Genomic DNA, 16,757 nt, shown 5'->3' on the forward strand with positions numbered 1-16,757 from the left:
TCTGTTTTTGTAACACAATACCTGAGTCTAGATGATTTATTTAAAAAAAGAGGTTTTTTTTTTTTTTTTTTTTTTTAATTTCATGCCCTTTGGAGTCTGGGAAGTCCAGTACTGGGTAGCTTCATACTACTTCCTAACAGCATCAGTTGGAAGGATAAGTGGATACAGAAGACAGAGAAACAAGGCAGATTGGGTTTGCTTTCTATCACTCTTAGCAACTAATTCAGTCCTGAGAAAATGAGACCTCACACCAGAAGAATGAACCCAGGCTCTTAGGACAGACGTTAATTCCATTTGTGTTTCAATCTCTTGAAAGCTCCACCCGCAAATCCCATGACAGCAGTGATAAAACTTTACCACAGCTGTCAAAAGACATTCATACACTTAGACTATGGCTATCCTCTGCTGGGCTCCTTGCCTTTCTGTGGAGAGATGTGAACAAACATCTGCTCACCTGGATAAGGCACCAGTGACAGATCAAATAAACAGTCCCACCGAGATCTACCTCAGTGAACCGGTGGTTATAGCAGGGTTATGTATGACTTAAGCACAGCTGCATCACCAGAAACCCACCATGGCCTGTGACACATGGGCATCCCTGGAGCTGCTTGTGTGACCTGGAGGCAGCACTCACTGTAGAACCACTGCTTGCCCTGCAACTGTTCTCTACTTTTGTGACCTCAGGGAGGAGCTTTGTGAATCTTGTCACTTTCAGGAACTTCCTGGGCCTCCATGTTTCCTTTACTCCTCAAGTCTTATGAGCTTTCTTTAGGAGGTGATAGTTACACAGCTAACTAAGCGATTTTGAATTACTGACCTTCTCCAAGTCTCCTGTTTCTTATGTCAAACTGTGAAGTTTAAATGCAACGATTGTGTATTTGAAATGCTTAGCACTGTACCTAACCCAGTAGTAAGCAATAAATAAAAGTTGGACGAGGTGGTGCTGGTAGTGGTGGCGGTGGCACATGCCTTTAATCCCAGCACTTTGGAGGCAGAAACAGGCAGATTTCTTTGAGTTGAAGGCCAGCCTGGTCTACAGAGTGAGTTCCAGGACAGCCAGGGCTACATGGAGAAACCTTACTTTGAAAAGCCATTTTCTATTTCAATCTCTGTCCGCATCTACATCTATGTCATCTATATCAATATCTTTCATGCCATTGGCTTTGCTTATGGAATATTTATTAGGATGCTGTCTTTGATACCCAGAATGAGGTCCAACTTAGTCAACTGCCAAGTTTAAACCTAAGTTTAAGTAGATACATAGTTGTTTTTGTGGTGGATTCGCTCTTCACTTGTTCTAATAATTTGCGATCAAGGCTTAAAAGCAAGCACGGAAGGAAACAAACGTGTGGTGTTTTAGCGACATTCGGAATGTAGACGCGCACTGCAGGCAGCAGTTGTGTGGTGACTCACCTGTGTGGTATGTGGATCTTGCAGGTGAATTTCCATGGCCGTCCAGAGAAGCTGATCAGGTTGAGGAACCCGTGGGGTGAAGTGGAGTGGTCGGGAGCCTGGAGTGATAAGTATGTCCCTCTTCCCCTTTCCCAGTGCTCCGCTATCCCTGGACCAGGGTGTCCTTTAACACACACTAGGCACAATGGGACCCATTGCTCCCTGGGTTCTGCAGGGCTTCCCTTCTGTAGATTATACAGCCTGCTGAGGGAACAGTTCTGGGATGGGAAAAGCAGAATAGAAACCACTCTGCCGACATTTTTAATCCTGGATCTCTGCTTTGGCGCTTGAAACGTTGGCAGCTCCATGGAAATTTGCCTAGAGCTGAAGGCTTACTTTATTTCCTGCCCGCCACACTGGGTGCTACAAGGTCAAATCAGTAGCTCACAGATCTGATCGTTCCATGCCACAAACACCGCCCCCTCAGAACCAACAGAGAACTAAGATGCCAAGAGAGCCTTGATCCTGGGAGCCACAGCCCGCTGAGGCAGTAATGAGTGGGAATGTCTCACTGTGAGCTCAGGACTGGATGGGTGCTGATCCCTGGCTGGAAGGACAATCTTTGGGAGGCTTATCCAGGGGTAAGGGGAGTCAGTCAGAGCACGTGAGGTCCTGGGATGGCTGTACTCTGGCACTCATGACTTTCATGTTCCTTGTCAGCTTGAGAACTGCCTGGGCTGTTTACCTGCTGGCAGTTGGAGAAGGCCACTGAAGGTCTGAGATGACATGTCTAAACTCGGCCAGCATCCAGCTGTGTTGTTTACCTTTGAAAACCCCAACAGTGACAGTAAAAAGTCAAGCCAACCAGGAGATTTAGATTAGATCTAGAGTTCTCCATCAGATCCCTAACCTTAAAAAACAGACAAACAAAAACAAAAACCAAGCACACGGTGGGACTCAGTACTAATTGAATGGATGTTCCAATGGCTTTATGAAGTCCCAGAATTCAAGTGCTTAGAAGCCAGGTGGAGAGAGAGGCTGGGTCTGTCCTTCTTCTCTGCCAGGGAGGGAGGAATGGGGGTGTTGCTGAGTGTGCCCAGGGAAGAGTTTTGTTCGTTTTTAGGATTGGTAGTAACACTGTTCTCTTATCTAGATATTGCCCATGTATCTCAGGAAAACCCAAAGCTGTGAAGGTCAGGCAGTTGTAGATGACATTTGAAAAAAGCACTCGGATATCGCACAGGAAGGCCACCAGCGGGACACTTGAGGGAAATTCCTATAAATGTGGGCCTGGTGATCAAAGCTGCAGACTTAGGAAGTGGACAGTGTCTACGGACCCAGAGCTGGCTGGCCCCAGTTTGATAGGAGAAGAGACTGGCAGGTTACCAATGGATAGAGGAGTGCATGCCTTTTGTGTGACAGGACCTCCTTATTCTTACGGTTGGAAGTCAGCGATTCTTAATTGGAACGTAAATCTTGCCCAGGGAGTGAAAATTAGACAAATCCATCACACTCGGGCTGCACACCCAGGCCATGCCGGAGCCCATGCCCGTGGCTTCACCTGTTCCCCGGTGGTGCAGCCCTTCACACCAGGTCCAGTCTGTCTTCTTCCCTTGGTGGGGCACATCCCGTCTGTGGCCCTCTGGGGACGTTTAGCTGCAGCAAACAGCTTGCACTCAGGAACAATCACCTCTGGCTCGTTTCTCCCCCCTCCACAGTGCACCTGAGTGGAATTACATAGATCCAAGGAGGAAGGAGGAGCTGGACAAGAAAGCAGAAGACGGCGAGTTCTGGTGAGAAGCCACGCCCAAGGGCCCTTAGTGGTGGGTCTGTTCCAAAGTATATGAAAGGGCCAGTCTCTGAGACTTGCAGGAATGTGACAGTGTCCCTCACTCGGGGGCTTTTGTTTTCTTTCCTCCTTCCTCTGATATGAGTCTACCTCTGTTCTTATGTCTAAAGCATTGGAACCCAGGTCTCTGTGCCCACAACAAGGCCTGGCCAGCAGCCTGTCTGCCTGTTGTGAGCCTAAAACAAGCCCCCCTTCCCCCAAGTTCTAAGGCCTAGTTTATAATAAAAACAGGATTCTTCCTTTCCTGGGCCATTGGGGGGGGGTCCCTTGGGAGATGGAATGTCTTAGAGGAAATCTCCACACTGGATATCATGGAGAATTCCTCAGAAGTGGGCTTTTGGTGGGCTTAGCTGTGACCCAGCCTAGAGGTGAGAGCTTCGTTCACATCCCCGCTCCTGGAGGAGGGGAGGGGTCCTCTGGTTCAAGGTTCCAATTCCGTGTGGCTGGTAGATACACAGAGGCAGATTCTCTAGGAATTGAGACACTGATCACAGTAACAAATCTGTACGGTAGCTCTGCTTCTCTGCATAACAGGGATGTAGAAGGAAACTCGGGCAGCCCACAGCGGCCAGAAGACAGAGCTCTCTCCTGGGCCTCGAATCTCTCTTCCAGTCCAGCCCATCTTACTCTTTCCCTTCTGGTTCCTTTGTTCTTCAGGATGTCCTTTTCGGATTTCTTGAAGCAGTACTCCCGACTGGAGATCTGCAACCTGTCCCCAGACTCTCTGAGCAGTGAAGAGATACACAAATGGAACCTAGTACTCTTCAATGGCCGCTGGACACGGGGTTCTACAGCCGGGGGCTGCCCGAACTACCCAGGTGAGGCAGAGGGCCATCTGGCTTTTCCTGCGGAGACCGTTTGGCTTTTAGCATGGATCTTTGGATAATTAATGCTTGTGGATCTGGGGTCCTGTTTCTCTTCTGACTTGGAGGCCCGGCTGGCAGGGGTGGACAGTGGCTTTGCAGCTACCTGTCTGAGGCCTCACCTCGGTTCCTCTGTGTTTAAATCATTTTTGCTTCAGCCCTGCTGCTATCTCAGTTTGCTGCGTTTTGGTCACCCCTCCTGGACCATCGCTAAGGCCTCCTGCTCTTCTCTTGGACTTTTCCCTTCCCTACCTGGTCCAGCTGGTTAACACCACCCCACTGAGCTTTGGGGACGAGTAACTAATGCTGTCAGAAGGCAATCTACTGCTTCTGTGGGTTGCTGTCAGAAGGGCAGCCATTATGCTTCGTGTTACCTGAGTTAGAGTGGAAGGGATAATGCCATGGGGTTCAGGAATGGACATACATGGGCTACGTATGGGTCATGTTCCATTCTGTGGAGGTCATCAGGGATCTATCCCTGGTGGGGATGTCCTGGCCAGACTGCTGCCTCTGACTTACCTCTGGTTCCTCTTCTTGCCAAAGGTGAGAGGGCTGCCTGGTTCCTGCCAGATGACTAACATGTACTTGTGTAGGCTCCTCCTAGGTCGAGCCCACTGAGGCAGCAGCTGAAGAAACAACTGAGAAACGACCCTGCAGCTCCCTGGAGAGACACAGGAAAGAAAAACATGCACCCTGCTTGCTAGTTCCCCTTCTCCACACTTCTTTGGTTTGCTGTTCTGCTGATTTGTGTTGATTGACTTGCTATCTCTGGGCAGGGTGGAAGAGCAGCCATTTCTTCCCAACCAGAGCACTGCGTGCTGTAGAAAAGGCAGCATTGTCAAACCCCGTGTGGGTATAGACGGAGCACAAGGTCCTCCCCCCACTCCCATCCATCTCCATCTGGCTGCAAAGACCAGCTGTTGTCAGGCCTGAAGGGGGAGCTGATGGCCTGCCCCCATCAGTCAGCTCAACGCTTGTGAGACCTGAGGGGCACTCCTTTCCTGGAGCTTCCGTTTCTCAGCCCTCACAATGGTTCATAATTCCTACCTTCCAACTCGCTGGGGCCCAGTGAGCATTGTAACGCGGAGTGCACGGGGAAGCGCTTTGTAAACTGAGCAGCGTTATACAAATGGGATGTGTTATTTTTATGGCCCATTCTCTTCCTATAGTACTGTTAAGGAGTAAACAAAAAATGTGGGGATTGCCATAATGCTACATTCGGGAGAAATTAAAATATGCTCACCATTAGCGAGCTCTTAGGAAAGACGTAGGAAATTCGTGTGGATCATTCTGGAAGCTCAGAACCATAGGGGGTTCCCAAGGTGTCTGCACGCACCAAATCATAATCCCATCTGTGCTGCCAGCTAGCTGTCAGAGAGAAATGGATTGTTCTTGCCTCGTGGTAATGAAGTAAGTGCAGAAGATTACTGAATTTTCTGTCTCCCCTGGAATCCACAGACACCTGATCTTAAAATCTATATACACCTGAGCCTTGAGGGGAAAAAAAAATATCTAGAGATGGAGGTTCTGAGGAGAGGCTGAATAAGTACTCTTACTGTTAGGGGAAAAATAAAGACTGTGCCTTGGCCGTATGTGAGTGCTATGCTGTTTTTATGGTGTTGTACCATTGTATAGGGATTGTGAAAACACCCATAATCCCTCCTCCCCCTAAAACAAATGTTCCTCCCCAACTCTTTGTCACAATTGAACACCTAGCATGGTGAAATCTGCCTGGCCTGTCTTCCTCACTTATACTCTAAATTCAACTCCACCATAGAACTCTTGGGTGCCTATGACTGATCTCTTAGATTTCTCTTTGCCCCAGCTTGGGTAGTTACTAAGTTAAGAAATATTTTTCAAAAATTGCCTTTGAATAAAGACATCATGTGTGTGCACGGGATGTTGGTTTGTGCATCTGTGTGTGGGTGCACACTTGCAGAAGATGTCAGGTGTCTTTCCAGATCAGTCCCCACCCTGTTCCTTTGAGACAGGGTCTCTCGATGAACCTGGAGCTGTGCCAGCAGGGCCAGCAGTCCCTGTTTCTATTCCCTAACAGCAGTGGTTTCACTGTCACAGTCATAGCCACGACATTTGACATGGTGCTAGGATTCGAACTCAGGTCCTCTTGTCTGCACAGCAAGCCCCCTTACCCACTGAGCCATGTCCCCAGCTCAAGAAGCCATCCTTTTCAGCATCCGTAGGTGGTGAGTCAGGAATGCCTAATGACACTGTGGTTCCTCTTACATTATTAAATGACTTGTCTGGAAGGGCCTGTGTCTCATCAGTAAGGCTGCAAGACTGAACGTCCTGGGAGGCTTCTTGGGCTAAGGGGCAGAGGGTAGGTCTCAGGGCCTCGTGGGGTTAAAATTCAAATCAGGAGCTTCTCTTGGGTTTGGTGGGGCACATGGCAGTCAGATGGCTTTCGAACTGTCAGGCAGAGGCTTCTTCGGTTCTTCTGGGACTCTGCCCTCACCCACCAGCTCCTTCCAGGTGGAGTCTTTAGCTGAGAACAGGAAGAAATGAAAGGCTTCCAAGAAGGCAAGATACTGCTTCCTGGTACAGTCCAGAGCAGCCCAAGATACTACCACTCAGACGGTTCTGGGCTATTGGTTGACTAAGCTGATAAGATAGATGTTCTAAGTATCTACCGGTGGGGCGGGTCAGGGAGGTAGGAGGACTGATTTCCAGTCCCGCTATGCCAGTCTGGTCAGTGCTATTCTTTCATCCGGATGATGCCTCTTTTTTTTTCCCCCTCACCCCTGTTGGACCACCATCACTGCACAACTTCCAGGCACGTACTGGGCCAACCCCCAGTTTAAAATCCATTTGGACGAGGTGGATGAGGACCAGGAGGAGGGCACCAGTGAACCCTGCTGTACCGTGCTGCTGGGTCTGATGCAGAAGAATCGAAGACGTCAAAAGAGGATCGGCCAGGGCATGCTCAGCATAGGCTACGCTGTCTACCAGGTATCGCTAAGTCAGGCTCCTCTGTCACGGTATACCGATGTCTTTGATCGGGTTGTTCTGGTCAGTAACTGGAGCGCATCTTTCCTATTCTTCAAATTCTCTTATTATGGTGTTGTCTTTGCTTCCTTGTATCTCTAGAACTCTTACTGAAGCTTGGGTTCTATAGTTATTCATCCCTGTGGCTAGAATCTTGTCTGTTAACACTCGGATGCGCAGTTCACTACACGGTACAGAGCAGTGAGAACTCAGGGTAAATGTGCATATTAGACTCTTATCCGAGAAGAGGCGTCTCAGATACAGGAGCCCAGACCATGAAGGTGAAAGGCATTTGAGCAGTAAAATGCATTCCAGATGTGGATAGAGAAGCCAAATATATACAGACCCTTCCTCTGACCACAGGAAGTCACTCGGAACTCATAACCATCAGCTTAGGTAAGAGACCCACGTACAGACCCTTTGGTTCCAGGGTCTCTGGATTGAGGAACACGGCTGGTTCTTGTCTCAGGCTTTAGACTCTGCCTCAGGATGCCAGGCTTCTCCACTGATTACCCCTTGGTGGACTTTGTCTTCCTGATACAGCAAATCCAGCCTTCAGGTCTTAACAGTCCAGCTACGATCATGCTGTAATTTACCCCTTTACCCAGGCGAAGACTCCATACAGTGTATCCCATGGGACTCAGGTTTTGTGTACTTGTGTTGCGGTAATAATAAAAAACAGGCGTGACCAGTCCCCTCGTGTCACCGTTTCACGCTGGGCCCCTGGTCACTCCCTGGCATTAGTTCTGGCACCGTAGGTCCATATAGAACTAACCTTACTTTATCTCAGCGGCGGCTGGTTTCAGTGAGGCACCACGCCACGTTAGCCTAGCTGTCTTCTAGCCTCAGCCATCTCTCCACTCCCATTGCTAGTCGCCCTGGCCAGCCCTGGCCAGCCCTGGCTAGCTGGGAACTCTGGTTCTAGCCGCCCACCCAGTAAAATCAAGACTCAAAAAATTGGAACCGAACAATCAGATTTACATGTTAAGTACTCAATCCACAATACATTCACAGAATGAATTCACTGCCAATTAATAAGGCAGAATCGCCCACCTGGACAAGATAAAGTTGACCTAGTCCACCTGGATTGGAATCACTTCACCATCTCCATCTCGATTCCCCTGGCTCCTCCTCCTCCTCCCTTCTTCCTAGACCTTTTCCCCGCCTACCCTTCCCTCTCATCCAGTGATAGGCTACGCCTTGTCCTGGACCTGCCTTGCTGCTTAATGACATCATCCTACATGTTTGTGTGTTTGTTTGTTTGTTTTTGGTATGATTTTATTATGAATGAATTTCTTGGTAAAAATACAGCTCTAATTAAAAGACCGGGAGCAGCTGGGAGGCTCAACGTCTTAGTATAAATTAATGCACATAAAATAAACATCGTAACACCAAGTATTGCAATAAAATTTGTAACAAAGAAAAATTCAGTTGCCAAGCTCATGCCAAGCCTCCAGCCTCATTGATCATATTCTTAAGCTTGGGGTTTCAGAGGTGTGTGTGTGTGTGTATGTGTGTGTGTGTGTGAGTGTGTGAGTGTGTGTGAGAGTGTGTGTGAGTGTGTGTGTGTGTGTGAGTGTGAGTGTGTGAGTGTGTATGTGTGAGTGTGTGTGTGTGTGTGTGTGTGTGTGTGTGTGTGTGTGTGTGTGTGTGTGTGTGTGTGTGTGTGTGTGTGTGTGTGTGTGTGTGTGTGTGTGTGTGTGTGTGTGTGTGTGTGTGTGTGTGTGTGTGTGTGAGAGTGTGTGTGTGTGTGTGTAATTGGAAGAATGGCGTTTGAAAAGAATTGCTACTTAATTGCAAGAGAAAAGAATTGAAATTAACTCCGCTCCTTTTCACTCAGACTTAGCTCTTCCAGCCCTGTCTAGACATAAATACTGTAAAGCCATCCTCGCTGCTTAGAGATAAGAGCCCAGTCCACATCCATCTCATCGTGTATGCATCCCAATATGGCAGACTTTCCTGAGCCCCTACTCTGTGCCATGTGCAGAGCTACAAGCTGGTGACCCTGAGGAACAGCACAGGGTCCCTGTCCTCAGGGTGCTCACAATCAGGAACGGGAAACCCAGCCTACTCAGCTGACAGGAGGGGTCTGCGATGGTGGTTCCACCGCAGGAGTGTGGGCTCCTCGGCTTCATGCTGGAGGAGACTTTGATCAGGTCTTCAAAAGATGACCTGGGTTTCAAAGGTGGCAAAGAGAGAAAGAACATTGTGGCCTGAAGGGATGCCATGTGCTCCCTGATAGCTTAAAACTCAGTGACAGTCCTAGAGAACTGACAGCTTCTCGGTTACAGGGTGAGCCACTCAAGGACGCTTGGCCAGTGCTTTATCCTTCAGGCCTTCTCATTGTGCCAGAGCAACAAAGTGATCTTTCTCAGTAGCTGTGCATGGTGTGGTGTTTGCACCAATAAATAATGCACACGGCACGTCAGTGTCGTGTATCAAATTATAGCTGTTTGTGAAATACACCAGGGTATGTGATCTGTGGTTTCACTTCTTGTCGCTGGAGGCATATCATTTAGAGCTTAGAGTGTGTGAGCAGATTGGCTTTAAAGTCAAATTGAGGAGATGGATGTAGGGAGCAGCTGTGGTGAGGGGAGTAGCCTGGGTGAGGGGAGCATCTGGGGTGTAGGGAGTAGCTGGGCTGCAGAGAGCAGCTAGGATGTGCAGAGGAGCTTGGATAGTTAGGAATATCATATTCTCACCCCCGTGTTACCCTTCTCTGGCTGGGACTGCCTGAAACTGGACTCTAGCCTGAGGTTGAAAACCTGTGTCCAGTTGAGACGCTGCCAGGCAGCCCTGAAGGCTAGAGAGCCCTTCTCCTGTCACCCACTCAGGATCTTGCATTTCACAGATGGCTGCCCTTCCAGTCTCTGTGTGGGCAGTGGCTGTTCCTATCTGGCCCGGGAGACTCAGGGCCAGGTGGACTCAAAGCATATTGCCAGAAGTGTCCAGGTTGTTGAGAGAAAGCTGGCCAAGGTAATTAGGAAAGTTCCTGGCAGGGGCAGTGAGGCCTCAGTGTGGCTGATTGTGTTTTAAACTTCAAACTAGAGGAGTGCCGGTGTCCCTTGACCACTGTGGTTCTGCTCAGAGGATGCAGCCAGCTCTCAGAGTGGAAGGCAGTTGCATAATGGGCCTAAGGCTCTTTTGGTTCAAACAGCCCATGTGGCAGCAGCAGAAGGGCACAGGAGGATTGGGGTCCTCTTTTCTAGCCTGGCTCGGGAACACTGGGTTCCCTTTCTGGGTCTGAGAGTTCATCTCCATAGCTGATGTCTTTGATTTTCCCCAGAGAGCTGCAGCTGAGCTAGTGAGAAAGAATTCACCGTCACATGCAGGCAAAGAAAAGGGAAGAGGATGATTGGGGTGAGGGAGTCAGAGGCTAGGGGGACGCTTTCTCTCCACATCCCTCTCTCTAACACCAGTACCACTCTCCTGTCTAGCTTTCCGCACGGCTTGATGTCACTATCATTAAGGAAGGGGCCCATTAGTTCCAATTTTAAAATCCCAGAGGAGTTTCCTGTAGGGCTAGTTTGGATCACCATGGGCAAAGACAGGATCAATTATGACGTCAAGTCGAGTGGAATTTTCTTTCCAGCCAACTCCTTGATCTGGAAGGCTAGGGTAGGAAGTCTCTTGAAAGACCTTGAATCCAGTTTAAGCTCAAATGTTATTACGTTTGAAGCATTTGGGAGATCCCGGTAGATTACACAATTAGTAAACAAAGTGAAAGGTTGGAACCCAGCCCCAGGGATCCAGGACTCAGCAGTCTGCTTTGAATCCATCGATCACTTCCCAGTTCTGTAACGCCTGCCACTCCTCGCCTCAGCACGAACTCCCTCCCTGTGTTTGGCCTGCCTGAAAGGTGTAGGGAGAGATGAGATGTACAAGGGGAGGGTTTGAGCTCTCGGGTGACCTGCTCTTGTTGGTTTTCGCCCTGCAGATTCCCAAGGAGGTACGTGAGTATTGCCTGGACGGAGGTGGTCTTCATTCGGTAAGAAAGGGCACACCTGTCTTTGGCTCCTTCCTTCTCTTGTGGACACTCCAAGGATATGGTGTTCTCACTGAGAGCCAGTGAAAACGAGCTCAAGGCCCAGCTGCCAGGCCCGTGGGAAGAGAGCAGAGGTGACCCTTGCCCCCATGTGCACGGTGGGTTGGTCTGAATAAGGTGATTACAGCATACTGTAGAAACCTTCTTGTCTGGCCAGCAGGAACAAATGCCCCGGTGTCTATTAGAAAGGGAAGGGCCATGCTCGCCCTCTCTGCTCTGTCTTGGTCCATGGTCTTCAGCAGCTCACAGCTGGCTTGGGGAATCCTATGAATAATGTCCTTATGGTTTGAAGTCCCCTCTAACCTCCTGGGTCTTGTTCACCTGGATCACCCACCTCAGAAGGTAGGGGTCTGGAAGCACTCCTGAGAGGGGACCTGCATGTCCCCATGGGAGGGTACAGTCAGCACAGAGCAAGGCCCCACCCAGAGTGTGCTGGCCCAGGATCATCTCAGCTGCAGCCTAGGGACGGTTAAAAGTCTTAGTGTACAGATGGCATCCCAGCAAGTCCCAGCAAGTCCCAGCAAGTCCCAGCAAGTCCCAGCAAGTCCCAGCAAGCTGCAGCAGCATCTTGGGGTCAGGAGAGAGCAGGCACTGTAGGTTTATAACCAGCCTCTCGACTCCCATGACGGGGCTTTGATGTGGATCAGTTACACTAATTATGGACCGGGGTGTACCACACTGCAGCCTCCTCTCCTCTCCCAGGTTCTCAGCGCGATCAGGAGTGTAAGTAGACCAGCAGGGTCCAGATTCATAGACTTGGGCCCAGGCTATGTTCCCAGATTGCAGACTACTGGTCTGTCCTGCCCTTGGATCACAGATGCACGCCGGGGTGGGTGGTCTGGTGCATTGTTTTAACTACTAGAAAACAACGAAAACTGAACCCGAGTTAAATTCCCATCAGATTTGCTCCATCAATATGGAGTGTGGGGTCCTCTGTGTGCATGTAGGATTTTCCCCCAGGGGTATCTACAGTGCTTGGTGCGATCTGCAAGTATCAAGGAGTCTTCTGATAAAACTTGAACTTACCTCAGAGTTCCTGGAGGGACTGGTAAAGCACAGACCACCTTACTTCACATCTATAACCCCTGGCTCTGGGTCCAGGGTGGGCCTAAGGAGTTGCCCATGCTCACCCTGTAGGATTCTGCTGACCTTAGTCTTGCACTCTGAGAATCACCCTCAGTTGAACCTGCTGACCCCCGTATTACCATTGCTAGCTGAGTCACATCAAGGGGCGATGTGAAGGCCAGAGACCCTGGACCCCTAACTGGACGGAGTCCCCATTAGCACAACAGAAACCAGATTCTTGCCTCAGTGGCTCCAGGTCCCATTCTGGCCTCCCAAACAAGGATTCTTTGATTGGTTCCACCCTTGGATTCTTCCAGAAACTCTGTTTGCCTTTCCCCTGTCAAGCCCAGATTATAGTGAACTGCCCATCTGCACTGACTGTGCCTTCTTTCTCTGGGCTCTTTCCTCCCTCATTTCCATCAGGGACAGCAAGAATGACATTGAGCTTGTCACACTTTGGTGTTGGCTGTGGCCCTGCTGGTATGCCCCAGCTCTCTCGTGTCCAGGGTGTAAACATTTTCAGAGGGAATCCAGCATTGTGGCTGACCTAGTTGCCACCTGGGAGGGTCCCTGAGGAGTCCCTGTCAGGGCAACCACAGAGGGACAGGTGGGCCTATTTTTCTCCCCTGATCAGCGGAACTGAGATCCGGGGCGGGTCTGGTGAGCATGTATGGACACTGACCGCTCCAAGGCGGGTGTTTCAGCCCTTGCAGCTTGCCTGCACCTGCCTCTGTCACAGGCATCATATAAAGATTGATTGTAAGGATAGAGGGCTCTGGGGAGGGTAATTACAGCACTAACAACACTGGCACCTGTGTTTTTAGAGCACTCCGCAGTCAGTAATTAGCCTGTGTCACACAGAAGCAGCCTCCCCACTCCTCACAACAAACTCATGGGGGTAACTTATCCTGTCTGTGGGAGAGTCCTGACCCCCGGGAGGCCAGCAATCAGGCTTGGATAGTAGCTGCCTCCTCTGTCTGTCTTCTTCAGAGTCTGGTCACTTTAGTCACCTCGCAGAGCCCTTTGTTTGAGGGCCAGCTGGGCTGTGAGATTCCATGTTGTTCTTGTAGAGACAGCTGTGGATGCTTGCTGCTGGAATCATGAGGAGAAATATGCAAAGCTCACACTAGACACCCAGAGCTCCATTCTTCGTTTAACTGGGGGAGGGTAGAAGGTCTGGCTGAAGTCACAGCTAAGGCCACAGCCTCACTGGGCTCAGCAGCCAGTAGACACCCCAAGACCACTTGATGGTTGACACAGAGTGAGCTAGCTCGTGACTGAACCAAAAGCCTCCTGATTCTTACACATTAGGTACAGCAAATCACCCCTAACTCGACAGGGTAGGGCTGAACTCCAAGGAGAAACTGAGTCTGCCCATTGATTTGTGCAGTTGGAGAGTCACACGGATGCACACCTTGGCCGGGACTTCTTCCTGGGACGCCAGCCCTCTACCTGCTCCAGCACTTACATGAACCTTCGGGAGGTGTCCAGCAGGGTCCGACTCCCCCCGGGACAGTACCTGGTGGTGCCATCCACCTTCGAGCCCTTCAAGGACGGTGACTTCTGCTTGAGGGTGTTCTCAGAGAAGAAGGCCAAGGCTCTGTCGTCTACTTTGTTGAGGTCCGGGGGTGGGGTCGGGGAATGGGGTGGGTGGGGGTGTCGGGGGGGCGGGGTATCAGGGATGTTTTCTGAGTTAGGCCCCGGCTGGAAGTGCAGCATTGGGAGGAACTCAGTGCTAAATGACCTGCCTCAGGATCTTAGCTGATGCTCCTAAAGGAAGTTTAGAAAGTCTGACACCTCCCGAGGACCTTCTCTGGGTGTGCCTCCTGCTGCCTCCACTTTGTTCTATAGGGCTGGGAGTTTCCTCATCCAGAAAGCCAAGGCTGAGGAGAAAGGGCACCAACAAGAGCCTGTTAACCAGCTGTTCTACCATCGGGCAGAGGCTGACAGGCTAGGGCTGTGCACACGACACACACATACTTTGTACATACACCACACACATCAATTATATACACTACATACAACCTACTCACTATATATGTGTTCATATACACTAGACATAGATGTGACATATGTGCTGAATGTGGACTACTTATACACGCCACATTATATATGCATGCACACCATGTAGATGCACGCATGTACAGCATGCGAACCATGTATATCATGCACACACACAGCGCATGCATCCAATACATAACACAAACATGCAACACACAAACCACACATATATATACCACATCATATGCACACAACATATGACATGCGCATACGCCTTACATTATTTGCATAATACACACCATACATTTCAGTATCACATACCATACTATGCACACATACCACTAATGCATAACAAAAATATGCTACGCTCATTCACTACACACCACACACAGGACATTCTCATGGATGCATAGAAACCATATACATATCCTATGTACCACATGCCATGTGCATCGTCCACCCATACCGCACCACAGGGCCCGAGCACACAGCACACTCTCACTGCACACCCTGCACCGTGTCCCCACTCCTCAGACTTCAGGCTCCCACGAGGCCAGCAGAACCTTCCAGAAGGGAGAAGAGCAGCCATAGGAGCGGGCAGGGGTGTGTCTCAGAATGTTCAGTATTCTAGGATCTGCGGGAGACCAGTGAACCCCTTATTCCATGAAACTTAGGCTGGGTTGTGCGTTGGGGCAGTAGAGAGGTAAAGGGTTCCTTATAGGAATTCAGCCATACAGTTTAAAGAAAAAAAAACTAGGAGCTGAAAATACTGGGTGTGGAATCCCCTTGAGAGGAAATTCTCCCGGAAAGGACCATTATCTGAACTTGCTTTTTCATGTTTAACTCATTTCTGTCTGGATTTCAGGGAAATTGGGGATGCTGTATCCGGAAACCCTCATGAGGTATGCAGTCCTATTGGGCCAAGCTCTCACACTACTGCATAGCAGACGTTCAAGCTTCTTGTTGACTTGACAGAGTTCTTTATATATCAAAGACCGTAGCATTTTATTTCTTTGGGACATAGTAATATACTGTCTAAGGAATGATACCAGAGGCTGTCCACTAGTTGTCTACTGCTGCTGCTGCTGCTACTACTACTACTACTACTACTACTACTACTACTACTACACACACACACACACACACACACACACACACACACATGTTTGTGTGCATACTCACAGAAAAATGTGCAGGGTTTGAAGTATGAGTTCAATTTCTTGTCCTTCCCACATGGTGTGCGTGAGTGTGTTCATGCATGTGGGGTGTGTGTGTGTGTGTGTGTGTGTGTGTGTGTTCTTTCTGTTCTGTGGGGCAAGACCCATGGTGGGGGATGTCTTCACCCAACACAAGTCCAGTCCAGCTACATCCGCTGTTCACCCAAATGGACTGAGTGTCTTATGTGCAACTGCTACTCAAAGCGCCCTCTAGTGGCCGAGCTGCCATCTTGGAACGAAGGCGCTGGGATAGACATGCTCTGTTACTGGAAATAATCAAATGTGTAAGTTTGCGTTTCTACAGTTGAGTAGGAACATGGCACCTGAGGATCCATATGCCTGGGGCTTGGGTATGAGCTTGCCCGGCAGGAAATGCCCTGTCATTTTTTTTTTAATCTTACTATGCTAGTCTCTGTTTGGTGTGGTTGCCCCCAGGGCCTGCAGCCCTCTTGTGAAGCACCTCTCTTTAGCACCAGCCTTTCCTGGGCTCTTGGTAACTCAACTCTGGGTGCTGATGGTAGCTTAGCCTCGTTACTCCCGGGAGTCTTATCATTCTCACTGGGGGCCACAGGATCGTCAGAGGAGCCATAGCGTGTTGGTGTAGACCACACAGAATTGCAAGTCTGTTTTGATTTCTGCCCAATGACTTTAAACTAACCCCACACCCCACAGAACCAGGCTGGCAGAAGTTCAATCCGGGGCTCCTTCTCTCCTTTCCCATGGTCTCAGGGTTTTCCAAAGCCCCAGAGTAACACGAAGTCTCTTCTGGCCATGGGTCTGCCTTGGCGTTCTGTGATCAGATTATACGCTCCTGCCTTGGTGCAGTTCACAGGCTACTGCATTTGGCCTGTCGCTTTGTAAAGCACTGGCCTTTAAGCAGAGAGCCTCCTGCTGTCTCCAGAGCTCGGCAATGGAAACCATCAGAGGGAGTCCAGGATTCCAAGACCTGGGACTTCAGAATATTCTGGTTCATAGAAGTTCTGACTACCTTTCTCACTGTAGCCATTTCTGTCCCAACATGTACATACCACACACCATACACACCAAATTTTACACACACACACACACACACACACACACACACACACACATGCCATACTTCATCATGTCCCCACCATAGAACATACCATACATGCATACCATACCACTGTAAAACACACCACATACATCACACATGCTTACTATATACTGCTTACTATATAACCACCACATACATGCAGCATACATGCATACTATATACACAATTCACACATATCATAAAATGCATGCTATTTACCATATGCCTATCATAAAACATATTACACATATATTCACACCTACCT

General features: G+C 49.4%; 1 protein-coding gene across 1 annotated transcript in view; it reads left to right on the plus strand.

Annotated features, from left to right (window-relative positions):
• Capn8 (calpain 8) overlaps positions 1-16,757 on the plus strand; it is a 65,325-nt gene that overhangs the window by 32,890 nt on the left and 15,678 nt on the right. The window contains exons 7-13 of the mRNA XM_032915520.1: positions 1,438-1,523; positions 3,111-3,185; positions 3,899-4,059; positions 6,896-7,071; positions 11,045-11,056; positions 13,608-13,819; positions 15,084-15,120. Coding sequence (XP_032771411.1) covers positions 1,438-1,523; positions 3,111-3,185; positions 3,899-4,059; positions 6,896-7,071; positions 11,045-11,056; positions 13,608-13,819; positions 15,084-15,120 — 759 coding nt within the window. The remainder of the gene's footprint in view (positions 1-1,437; positions 1,524-3,110; positions 3,186-3,898; positions 4,060-6,895; positions 7,072-11,044; positions 11,057-13,607; positions 13,820-15,083; positions 15,121-16,757) is intronic.

Source organism: Rattus rattus, chromosome 10 (assembly GCF_011064425.1).
Source record: "Rattus rattus isolate New Zealand chromosome 10, Rrattus_CSIRO_v1, whole genome shotgun sequence".
Lineage (NCBI taxonomy): Eukaryota > Metazoa > Chordata > Mammalia > Rodentia > Muridae > Rattus > Rattus rattus.